Source organism: Ranitomeya variabilis, chromosome 6, assembly GCF_051348905.1.
Source record: "Ranitomeya variabilis isolate aRanVar5 chromosome 6, aRanVar5.hap1, whole genome shotgun sequence".
Classification (NCBI taxonomy): domain Eukaryota; kingdom Metazoa; phylum Chordata; class Amphibia; order Anura; family Dendrobatidae; genus Ranitomeya; species Ranitomeya variabilis.
Window position 1 is genome coordinate 74,167,616 of NC_135237.1, and position 13,149 is coordinate 74,180,764.

The window sequence follows — 13,149 nt, forward strand, 5'->3', positions numbered from 1 at the left end:
CGACTCGCCCATAACGCGGCTGGATGTAAGCAGTATACAGAGCGGCACAGATCCATTCACTGTATAGTGGCTGCTCTCAGCTTAATGCTGCCCAGCGACAGCCACGAAACCACAAAGATCTGTATGGAGGAAGGGGCCAAAATCCCTGCTGCAGTGTCTGCAAACTGCAAGACATAGTCCATGAGCCGGGCCAGATATCGGTACCACCCGGAGTGACTAATTTTCTTTGGTATTTTTAGGTAGATGCATGTCTGTAGTTTATTTTTTGATATGATAGCCCTTACATATACGTAGCTTATTAACCCCTTCAGCCCTAGGCCTATTTGTACCCAAGTGCCTAAGCCAATCTGACCTGTGCCACTTCATGGGCTAATAACTTTGGAACGCTTTCACCTATCCAAGCCATTCTGAGATTGTTTTCTCGTGACATATTGTACTTCACGTCAGTGCTAAATGGGAGTCAATATATTTTACCTTTCTATATAAAAAAATGCTAAATATTCGGAAATTTTGGAAAAATCGGCAATTTTTTAACTTTGAAATTCTCTGCTTTTTACAAAAATACTGATACCCCCCATAATAGTTATTAATTTACACTCCCCACATGTTTACTTCATATTGGCATCATTTTGAAAATGAAACCTTATTGTTTTACGACGTAATAGGGCTTATAGTTTTATGCGCAATTTTTCACATTTACAGCAAAACCCACTTTTCAAAGGACCAAGTCACTTCTGAAGTCACTTTAAGGGGCTTACATAACAGAAACCACCCATAAATTACCCCATTTTGCAAACTACACCCCTCAAGCTGTTCAAAACTCATTTTTAAAAACTGTTAACCCTTTAGGTGTTCCACAGGAATTTTAGCAGAATGAAGGCGAAATTTCAAAATTTCATTTTTTTTCCAGATATTACATTGTAATCCAATTTTACCTGCAACCTAGCAAGGGTTAACGGCAAACCCAAACTTGGTTACCCTAATTCTGCAGTTTATAGAAACACCCCACATGTACTCGTAAACTAAAGTATGGGCACACAGCACAGCTCAACACGGAAGGAGCGCTATGTGGTTTTTGGGTGGCGGATTCACTGGAAGAAATCTAGGGGGCCATGTCACATTTGAAGGCTGCCTGAGGTACCCCCACAGTGGAAACCCCAAAAAGTGACCCTATTTTGGAAACTACACCCCCAAGGAATCTTTTAGGGGGTATAGTGACCACTTTGACCCAACCAGTGTTTCACAGTAGTTGGAAACACTTGGTTGAGAAAATGGAAAAAGTGCATTTTTTACATGAAGGTGTCATTTTAGGCTCATTTTTTTATTTTTAAGAGGTGTACCAGCAAAAAATGCACCCCACTATTTGTTCACCAATCTCTCCCGAACACAACAACACCCGATATGTTGTCGTACACTGCAGTATTGGGGAACGGCAGGCCTCGGAAGGGAAGGAGCGCCAAATGACTTTTGGAGTGCAAATTTTACTGGAAGAAATCTAGGGGGCTATGTCACATTTGAAGACACCCTGAGGTGCCCCAACACACGCACACACACTGACACATACACGTTCTGTGCTGAACAGGACTCTCCGGTCTTCTCTGCAGAGCTCCTATCTCCCTCTGTAGAGGCTGACACCTATTTCAGGATGCAGGCCTTAGAGATCTGTGTGTTGAATCCGGTGTAATCGCTGAAGGATCAGTGTCTGGAGTGATGGACGGCCGGAGGTACAACAGAGCAGTGAGACTACACAAGCTGGTCTATGAAGCACTTATGAGGCTTGCATGGAAAAACTTCCTTCCATGGCTAGAAGAAAACCATGCAAGGGACCTTCACCATCTGGATGAAACACTGAAGAACATCACAAACTTTCGCATCAGTGTGTCGCAGGGATCCTTCGAAAAGCTCTTGGATAATGAATCTTGCACACTTACCCTGAAGCTCTTTCAAGTTTATCTTGAGACTCTCAGAAATGAACAACTCTCAGCATTCTGGATGTCATACTTGGACATGGTCGAGACCATGCTGGCCCTGGTTCGAGCTTCAAGAGAAGGCAACTGGATGCTTCACCTAGGAGCAATCCGACAGATGATACCATGGTGTTTTGCCTATGACAAGGTCAACTATGCCCGATACCTAACCTATTACTATGCCACAATGTCTCGGCTGCCCATAGAACACCCAGAGGTCCATGAATACTTCATGCAAGGTGGCTTTTCGGTCCAGATCGGTAGCAAGAATCCTTTTGGACGAATTCCTGTGGACCAGACCATTGAAGAGACAATCAACAAAGACACCCAGACACCAGGGGGCACAAAAGGCTTCAGCCTCAAAGTTGGAGCTGTTTCCAGGTTCTACCTGACATCAGAGTACCGCAGTATGTACTTGAGGCAGCTGAGGGCCCTGGTAGGCCAACAATATACTGACTTCAGCCATTCAGACCTACAGGTGTCTAGGATTAGAAGAGATGAAGCCGATGTCCAATCTTTCGTTCAACTGCTGGAGACAGGTTGGGTGAACCCCTTCAACAAAGAGCATAATGGTGAACTTATCAGTTTGTCAACAGCGACTGTAGCACCACCAGATGTAGCCAAAGACCTTCAAGGGGCATACAGTATAGGAGAGGATGCATATCAAACATTCAAGGATGAGCGTTTGGGTACCGATAAGCCAACTACATTGTTTCATGACAAGATGACGAAGAACAAACTTAAAACGTTCTCTAACATCCAAATGAAGACACGCAGACAAGGTCTTGGCAAGGAGGTAATTTTGAAGGCTGACAGAAACCTATTTGGCCAGATGATACTTGTAGCTGAGAACAGAAAGCTACAAATGAGTGATGTCTTGACTCATCCCCTGGGTCCATTGCCATGGGCACTTGCCAATGGTGATGGGTCTATCCGCAAGACCAACAAGGCTGCCCTCGCAAGGGAGTTGGAGAGGAATGCTCGTCCTGCAGAAGTGATCCCCGAGCCCTCTGCAACCATCATTGATGGGATGAGCCTGGTTCAGAAACTGAAGGGAAACAATGCAACATTTGGCCAGCTAGCAGGCACAGCAATGAGTCGCGCTATCCATGAGGGTGCTAAGAGCAAGCGCATTGATATTGTCTTTGACGTCTACAAGGAGACATCCATCAAAGATACAGAAAGAGTCAACAGATATGAAGGCACAGGGATCCATTTCAAGAACATTCAACATGGGCACAACATCCAGCAGTGGAAAAAGCTTCTAAGTAGTTCCTCCAACAAGGCAAGTCTCATAAAGTTTCTGGTAGAAGAATGGAAGGCGAAACACCACAGGGAGAAGCTTGAGGAGAAGGAGCTGTATGTCACATGTGAGCAGCTCTGCTTTAAGATCACCAAAGAACAGTGGGAAGAGGCTGCTGACCTTAAGTCAAATCAAGAAGAAGCAGACACACGCCTCCTTCTCCATGCTCTTCATGCAGCAGAATCTGGTTACAAGTCGGTCATCATCACTTCGGAGGATACTGATGTCATGGTCCTGTGTCTGGGCATGTGCCACAAAATCCCATCCCACCTGTTCCAGAAATGCGGTACACAGAACCGGACAAGATTCCTGGATATCACCACTCTGAGCCGAACATTGGGAGGCAGCGTATGTGATTCATTGATTGGTATGCATGCATTTACAGGCTGTGACACCGTCAGTGCATTCGCTGGCCGTGGGAAGATGACGACACTCAAGCAGTTGAAGATGAACAAGACATACCAGGATGCCTTTCAGGAAGTTGGTCGTTCATGGGAAGTGTCTACCGAACTTTTTGAGAAGTTACAGGAAATCACCTGCCACATGTACCTGCCAACTACCCAAACAACTGAGGTAAACAGGCTCCGTTATCAGCTGTTCTGTGCCAGACGTGGAGTGGTAGAGTCAAGTCAACTCCCTCCTTGCCAGGACTGCCTTTTCATGCATGCACTGCGTGCAAACTACCAGGCTGCGATCTGGAGGAGAAGTCTGCAGAGCCAGCCATGGGTTGCAAACCCAACAGACTGCGGTTGGATGATAGATAACGACGGAAAGCTTGTTGTCAAGTGGATGCAAGGGGCACCAGCACCAGAAGCTATTATACAGCTACTGTCCTGCAAGTGTGTGCGGTCATGTGAACTTCCTCAGTGTACTTGCCTCAGCAATGGCCTGAAGTGCACAGACATGTGCAGATTACAGACATGCCAGAACAAGGGTACTGAAGACGAGCCAGTAGAACAACAGTCAGATTCAGAGTCCGATGTTGAAGATATTATGGAGTAACATATATATATATATATATATATATATATATATATATATATATATATATATATATATATATATATATATATATATATATATATGCACATGACATGTTCAGTGTGTATTTACATAACTTGGATTAAATTTTGTTACAAATACTACATCTAGTCACTCCGGGTGGTACCGATATCGTCATATTTGGTTCTTGGCTCATGCTAAAATTCCTGTGGAACACCTAAAGGGTTAACAGTTTTTAAAAATGAGTTTTGAACAGCTTGAGGGGTGTAGTTTGCAAAATGGGGTAATTTATGGGTGGTTTCTGTTATGTAAGCCCCTTAAAGTGACTTCAGAAGTGACTTGGTCCTTTGAAAAGTGGGTTTTGCTGTAAATGTGAAAAATTGCGCATAAAACTATAAGCCCTATTACGTCGTAAAACAATAAGGTTTCATTTTCAAAATGATGCCAATATGAAGTAAACATGTGGGGAGTGTAAATTAATAACTATTATGGGGGGTATCAGTATTTTTGTAAAAAGCAGAGAATTTCAAAGTTAAAAAATTGCCGATTTTTCCAAAATTTCCGAATATTTAGCATTTTTTTATATAGAAAGGTAAAATATATTGACTCCCATTTAGCACTGACGTGAAGTACAATATGTCACGAGAAAACAATCTCAGAATGGCTTGGATAGGTGAAAGCGTTCCAAAGTTATTAGCCCATGAAGTGGCACAGGTCAGATTGGCTTAGGCACTTGGGTACAAATAGGCCTAGGGCTGAAGGGGTTAATAAGCTACGTATATGTAAGGGCTATCATATCAAAAAATAAACTACAGACATGCATCTACCTAAAAATACCAAAGAGAATTAGTCACTCCGCTTGGTACCGATATCGTCAAATTTGGTTCTTGGCTCATGGACTAACAAGACCTACAGGAAACATCTGACCACTGTAATTGCAAACAAAGGTTTCTGTACCAAATATGAACTTCTGTTTTTCTATTGTATCAAATACTTATTTCATGCAATAAAATGCAAATTATATAAAAATCATACAATGCGATTTTATGGATTTTTGTTTTAGATTGTGTCTCTCACAGTTGAAGTGCACCTACTGTATGATAACAATTACAGACCTCTCCATTGTTTGTAGGTGGGAAAACGTGCAAAATCAGCAGTGTATGAAATACTTATATTCCCCACTGTACAAGTCAATTATGCTCGAATAAAATGCACCCACATAAATATCCACGTGTGACAAGGCCTGCCGTGCCGGAGAGGAGCCTCGGCATCTTCAGGCAGGAGACCCCTGAATTCCATAATCTCCAGAGTTGCAGTCAGAATATCTCTGTGTATATGGACATTTTGTGTCTGAGGTGTAAGGTTACTGAAGTGCTATATAATTATGATAAAAGCTGCACTTACTGGTATCTCAACTCCTTCCCTGTGATATTAAGGGACGTTTCCATGAAGTTTCTGGATCCCTTAAAAACACAACACAGAGCAGTTTAGGGGATTTTCCTACCTCAAATGATAAAGAATAGTGGAAGAGAAGCGAAACACAGAAGAGAAAGCGTTTAGCTGGGGAACTTTCCTCTAGTCTACATTATTGGAAGAAAACGTGATGAGGATAGGATTAGTATGGTTAGCTAGAAAGCATGAAAATAAGAAAGTTTGCAATTGAGTTGCTTTTGCTAACAGCGGTTGTTCTCCTGCAATGAGAGCTTTTATCTTATATAGTGTACAGCTTGTCGTCAAGGAGCCCAATCACTAGAGCCTGGCTCTGTGTGTACAGTAGTAACATTCAAGGAGGGTGTCCCAAGAGAGGAGTTAACTCCTCAGATACCAGCCTCCTCTCTGCAGACTATTGATTTCTACATAGCAGTTAGCAGCTCACCTCCCTCCCAATTCCTTATGCAGAGTTGCTGTTATCAATTCTGCAAAATCAAAAAGGTCTAGGTCCCACCAACAGCAATTCTCCTATTCACTGCTCATTTGAGCCCACCTGTTCATAGGTCCTATTATCTCTATATGGAATGCTGTAGATAAGCCCCCCGATGTAACCTGAAAGATGAGAAAAAGAGGTTAGATTATACTCACCTGGGCGGGCGGTCCGATCCGATGGGTGTCTTGGTCCGGTCCGGGGCCTCCCATCTTCTTACGATGACGTCCTCTTCTTGTCTTCACGCTGCGGCTCCGCCGCAGGCGTACTTTGTCTGCCCTGTGGAGGGCAGAGCAAAGTACTGCAGTGCACAGGCGCTGGGCCTCTGACCTTTCCCGGAGCCTGCGTACTGCAGTACTTTGCTCTGCCCTTAACAGGGACGATATAGTATGCCTGCGCCGGAGCGTGAAGACAAGAAGAGGACGCCATCGTAAGAAGATGGGAGGCCCCGGACCGCAGCGCGATACCCATCGGACCGGACCGCAGCGGGACCGCCCCTGGGTGAGTATAATCTAACCTCTTTTTCTCATCTTTCAGGATACATCGGGGGCTTATCTACAGCATTACAGAATGCTGTAGATAAACCCCTGATGACGCTGGGCTTACAGTAGCTCACCTTCGATTTTGGGGGTGACAGGTTCCCTTTAAAAGGGATTGACCACTACTGGAGAAGCCGAGCTCAAGCAATTCAGGATCCTAAACAAAATAAAGACAATAACTACTGACCTCCTGCAGTGGAACAGACATTGCTGCAAAGGCACCACTGCAGGGAGTGAACATTCATTTTTCCGGAGGTGAAGTGACATTGCTGTGTGACGTTGAGGCTGCAGCTAATGAGCATCTGATCATCAAATGCAGCCTTGACTATTTGATCACAGCAGACATTCACCCTGACAGAATACTGACGAGATGAAGCCAAAAAGTGGCCACTCATTAGCTGAAACTGGCACGTGACTCTCCAGGGACAACAGTGCTGGAACGACACTGCGGGAGGGGAGTATCCACTGATTTTACTTTAATTAGGATCCTGAATTCCATAAGCTGGGGATGTCCAGTAATGGACAATCCCTTTAATATGTCACAGTATCAGGACGAAGCTCAATGTGGTAGGACAAAGCTACTGAACCAGAACTGACACTGAAGGAGGACAGCCCGACCCAGCAACGAGAAAGTGGAAGACTGTGCAGCAGTGGAATGATCAACACTCATGGCGAGAATAACCCTGTAACTTAATTCAATTTGTTAATTAATCTAATTACTTTCTGTGCGATTTCTGCAGAATCCATTTAGTGAGAAGCCTGATGTCATAACGTACATATAGGTCCCACACTTTAGCCCTGCTGTTGGCCACCATGTCATCTAATACCGAGCAGGGAACGAGGTATATTACTTCTGCTGGATAATACTTTCCTACTCCATTATGCAGTTAACAGACAACCAACTGATTTGTGTAATACTTTTTATCACCTGTGGTGGCGCTAGTTTTTATTTGTGAGGATGTGCTTTAGGCCGTGGTCATCTGAGAGAATCGATCAGAGTATCAGCATAATCGGAGCACACTATGAGGAGAAGACATAGGAAAAAATGTCTCCATCTTTTGCGCTGTGTGAGTATCAGACAGCATTCAGAGGTCATCCTTGTGCAGTCCAATGTTTTCCATGCACCCATAGACATGAATGGGCAAGTGTCATCCGATTTTGGAGTGAAATTGCGGCATGTTGCAAATTTTTTCCAATGATCGATTCTGTCAGTGTAAAGAAAACAGTCATCAGCACTGCCCCATTGAACAATACTGGTCTGAGTGCAATCCGATAAAAAAAAATGGTATTGCACTCGTGCAATGAATATGGCGGTGTGAGCGAGCCCTTATCCAAATTATTTATTTGTTCATTTCTTATTTATAGAAAACTTAATTTACTTTAGTTTGACTTTTTTGGAGCTTTGCAACCAATTACTATTTTATGACAGTCACATTAAAGGGTTATTTCTTGGCTAGTTAGCACCTATTTGCTGGATGGTTGATACCCTGCTGACCGCTCAAGGTTCAGGTGAAGGAACCAAGAACACAGCCCTAACACATCCCCAGAAAATGGAGTGAGGTTTGGCATGCAAGCTCAGTACTCGGCCATCTCCGGCAGTCCCACAGACAATGAATGAAGTCCTGTTCTCCTGAATGTCACAGTCCCAGCAGATACACAAGTTATCATCTACCTTGAGAATAGGTGATAATCTGCTAATGTAAGAGAAATCCAACATCTGCATGTGAATATAATACTTCATGCAGCACAATCTCCATTTTCTTACATTATTTGACGTCTTACATATATCTCTATTTTGACCATTTGATTTGTCTTTATTCTCACTACTGCTATTAAATATCAGAGCCTTTGCTCTAATTCACCTGAAACGATTTATCACAGCATCACGCAAGTAGAAATGTCGCTGAGGAATGAAAACCTACTGACCATATCCAAAAATACATAAAATACCGTATATACTCGAGTATAAGCAGAGATTTTCAGCCCATTTTTTTGGGTTGAAAGTCCCCCTCTCGGCTTATACTCGAGTCATACCCAGGGGTCGGCAGGGGAGGGGGAGCGGGGGCTGTGTAATTATACTCACCTACTCCTGGCGCGGTCCCTGCTTCCCCGGCGCCGCAGCTTCTTCATGTACTGAGTGGTCACATGGTATCGCTCATTACAGTAATGAATATGCGGCTCCACCTCCCATAGGGGTGGAGCCGCATATTCATTACTGTAATGAGCGGTAACGGTGACCGCTCAGTACAGGAAGAAGCTGCGGCGCCGGGGAACCAAGGACTGCACCACGCCAGGAGCAGGTGAGTATAACGGGGAGGGGAGCGCTGCGTGATATTCACCTGCTCCTCGTTCCGGCGCCGCTCCATCTTCAGCGTCTTCTGCAGTGACGCTCAGGTCAGAGGGCGCAATGACGTGGTTAGTGCGTGCCCTCTGCCTGAACGTCAGTGCAGAAGACGCTGAAGATGGAGCGGTGTCGGAACGAAGTCAGGTGAATATTGAAAGTGCCGGGGGCCTGAGAGGTGAGTATGTGATTTTTTTTTATCGCAGCAACAGCAAATGGGGCAACTGTCTGTATGGAGCATCTTATGGGGCCAAAATCAACGTTTGTGCAGTACTATATGGCGCAAATATCTTTATGGAGCATCTTATGGGGCCATAATCAACATTTGTGCAGCATTATATTGGGCAAATGTGTCTATGGAGCATCTTATGGGGCCATTATTAACCTTTATGCAGGATTATATGGGGCATATTTTAATATGGAGCATCTTATGGGGCCATCATAAACTGTATGGAGCATTATATGGGGCTCCTGATTCAATATGGATATTCAAAAACCTACTGATGTCTCAATTAATTTTACTTTTATTGGTATCTATTTTTACTTTTGACATTTACCGGTAGCTGCTGCATTTTCCACCCTAGGCTTATACTCGAGTCATTAAGTTTTCCCAGTTTTTTTGTGGCAAAATTAGGGGGGGGGGGGTCGGCTTATACTCGAGTATATACGGTACATAATAAGGAAGGTTCTCAGTACTAACGAGAAATCACGTTTTTTGGAGAAAAATTATATAGTTAATCATTAAACAAGTGTATAATGTAGAATGTGCACTCTGATTGGTTCATATTGTATGCACTATGATTGGCTTATATAAGATGTCTTGTTAAAATCTTTTTGGTTACTTCCTAATACCTACCCTACTGGTACTATAATAAAGGGGTCCCCAGAGAGAGACTAACATACACCCTGCGTATCTATTTTGGCTGGTTACTGCCTAACACCAGTGGGAGGTAACTTCACAATGTGACACAATGCTCGGACTGGCCATCGACAGTTTGTATTTCTGTACAGCCCTCTCGGTTGTGTCAGGAGACCCGCTGGCCAGTCCAGGATTTGTGTCATGATCCTCGCCTGAGTTATACGGCCGTCTGACTGCGCCCTTATAGTTCGGAATCCACAGACCACAGGCTGTAGGGGGCTTCATAAAAATACAATTTCTGGAGCCCACTGTATGTCTGCAGTAACCACATGGGCATTATAATACTGAGACTTGAGGGAGCACTGCACTTAGGGATTTCTCTATAATCCCTTACTGTATGCGCACACATTAGTAACACATCTACAGATATAATTCTGACTGAGCCCAAAAATTACCCTGAAATATGGTCGATCCCTCTCAGTAATTAAATGATTTCTTACTTTGTTAAGTTTGCGAGGTAAGAAAACCTGTAATGACGCCAGCCCCTTTGTTTTAAATGCTTCATTTCCAATGCCGCGTTGTATGGCGGAGCAGCGGATTTCTTCCAATGCACTGGATATATCTTCCACGCTATAGTTCAGTTTTTCACAATATTTCCGAGATAGTTCCTGAAATTAACATAGAACGTCAAGCTGTAAGGATAGGTGATAAATATTAGATGCTCAGACAACCCCTTTAAATGCTTTGGTGCACCGTCCTATACAGTGCAGCCTCAATGACCGGACATGGAGCCCAGCAACAATTTCATCCAGCGGGTTTGGCTTAGGCTACTTTCACACTTCCGTCTTATGGCGTACGTCGCAATGCGTCGTTTTAGAGAAAAAATGCATCCTGCAAAGTTGCCCGCAGGATACGTTTTTTTCTCCAAAGACTTGCATTAGCGACGTATGGCCACACGTCGCATCCGTCGTGCGACGGATGCATCATGTTTTGCCGGCCGCGACGCACAAAATAAGTTCAATGTAACGTTTTTTTTGTCCGTCGGTTCCGCTTTTTCCGACCGCGCATGCGCGGCCGGAACTCCGCCCCCTCCTCCACGCTCATCACACTGGGCAGCGGATGCGTTGTAAAACTGCATCCGCTGCCCACGTCGGTACGTAGGGCCGACGGTTTGCGACGGCCCTATACCGACGGATGTGTGAAAGAAGTCTTACACGCCATGCCGTTACTCCAGTCACTTCTAGCAATGACAGAGTCCAGCAGCCGTAAGATCGGACATTTTAATCAATAGATTTACAAAATTATCGGTCGGCCATAGACAATCTTACTGTATAAAACTTATTGGTACAAATAAAGCTCCTGCAGGAAGAAGAGATGACGGTACATAAAATGTTAACACAAAATAGACATGATTGATGGCTGGATTTTATTATGATCACTGCGCGCCCTATTTAAAGGGATCCTGTCACCAGTTTTTGAGCCAATGAATAAATGGCACCACCATTGTTGATGGGATGATGTGGGATATTAGGGGTAGTAGTCCAGTGGCTCTGACGGGATGATGTGGGACATTAGGGGTAGTAGTCCGGTGGCTCTGGCTGATGGGATGATTGGGATATTAGGGGTAGTAGTCCGGTGGCTCTGGCTGACGGGATGAAGTGGGATATTAGGGGTAGTAGTCCGGTGGCTCTGGCTGACGCGATGATGTGGAATATTACGGGTAGTAGTCAGGTGGCTGTGGCTGATGTGGGATATTAGGGGTAGTAGTCCGGTGGCTCTGGCTGACGGGATGATGCGGGATATTAGGGATAGTAGTCTGGTGGCTCTGGCTGATTGGGATATTAGGGGTAGTAGTCCGGTGGCTCTGGCTGACGGGATGATGTGAGACATTAGGGGTAGTAGTCCGGTGGCTCTGGCTGATGGGATGATGTGGGATATTAGGGGTAGTAGTCCAGTGGCTCTGGCTGACGCGATGATGTGCAATATTACGGGTAGTAGTCAGGTGGCTGTGGCTGATGTGGGATATTAGGGGTAGTAGTCCGGTGGCTCTGGCTGACGGGATGATGCGGGATATTAGGGATAGTAGTCTGGTGGCTCTGGCTGATTGGGATATTAGGGGTAGTAGTCCGGTGGCTCTGGCTGACGGGATGATGTGGGACATTAGGGGTAGTAGTCCGGTAGCTCTGGCTGATGGGATGATTGAGATATTAGGGGTAGTAGTCCAGTGGCTCTGGCTGACGGGATGATGTGGGAAACCTGTTCATCTTTGCACTGGAAGGAACAAACAAAAATGTTGTTTACCAAAAGGCTCTTGAATTAGTTGATAATACTGTCAATATTTGGGTAATCATTTAGTTAATTTGTGTTGCAAATCTGTAGTGTTAAATATATGATGTGAAATGTTTTTATGTGCAATATAATCATTATAATTTGTTATAACTAACCACAGTTTGTTACTATGCCTGGGAAACACCGGGCTCTTCAGCTAGTTCTTTGATTATTTCCATTAGTCAAAATAATTCCACTGACAGCTCAGTATTAACCTATATGTCTAAAATAACAAACTTAATACCGTAAAGTAATAAAAAAAAATGCAACAAAATCAAATGAACTAGTTAACTTGCAAATAAGCCAAGTAATATTTTTTGGATGGCGACCAGTCTGGTGCCCGCCTGCATTAAGTCAAGGCTGCAGCTGCAGGGCGGACTGTGCATGGTATCACCAGGTTACAATGCTCGGAGCAACGCTCTCATAGGACGCAGATATTACTGGGTTTTGTGTTATGCCTGACTTCTTATATGCAAAATGCGTATAACTGGCACAGTTACACCAGTATCTACAACACTCAGCACCCACTTTAAGCTCAGGTCCAGCTTCTTGCTTCTCTGTTGTATACGGGGATTTCCAGAGTTGAACACGATCCTCCCTTAGGAAATTTGTCAGCTGGGAAACCAGGAATTTTTTTTCCGCCATCCTAAAAGAATAAAATAGGAAATAATGCATCAATGCTGTTCTTAAAACTGAGGTTTCCTAAAACCCCATTAAAGGAATACACCTGATAAATCGCCCTATAAAACGAACATAATGCACAGCAATGTCAAAACGATATTGCGGTGTCCTGTCTTATGTCACTTCTTTTAACCGCTTCAAAGGTAGTAAACACTGAAGAGGTTAAATAAAGCGACATGTTCATTCTTCTATAATAAGAGTATAGAAT

At 44.1% G+C, this 13,149-nt stretch overlaps 1 protein-coding gene across 4 annotated transcripts in view; it reads right to left on the bottom strand.

Annotated features, from left to right (window-relative positions):
* The window catches only part of NUB1 (negative regulator of ubiquitin like proteins 1), a 99,435-nt gene that overhangs the window by 70,801 nt on the left and 15,485 nt on the right, over positions 1-13,149 (bottom strand). For all 4 annotated transcript variants that reach the window (XM_077268654.1, XM_077268658.1, XM_077268656.1 and 1 more), the window contains exons 2-4: positions 12,789-12,906; positions 10,433-10,600; positions 5,677-5,735 (exon numbers count right to left, since the gene is read on the bottom strand). In XM_077268654.1, coding sequence (XP_077124769.1) covers positions 5,677-5,735; positions 10,433-10,600; positions 12,789-12,905 — 344 coding nt within the window. In that variant the 5' untranslated portion in view covers position 12,906. The remainder of the gene's footprint in view (positions 1-5,676; positions 5,736-10,432; positions 10,601-12,788; positions 12,907-13,149) is intronic.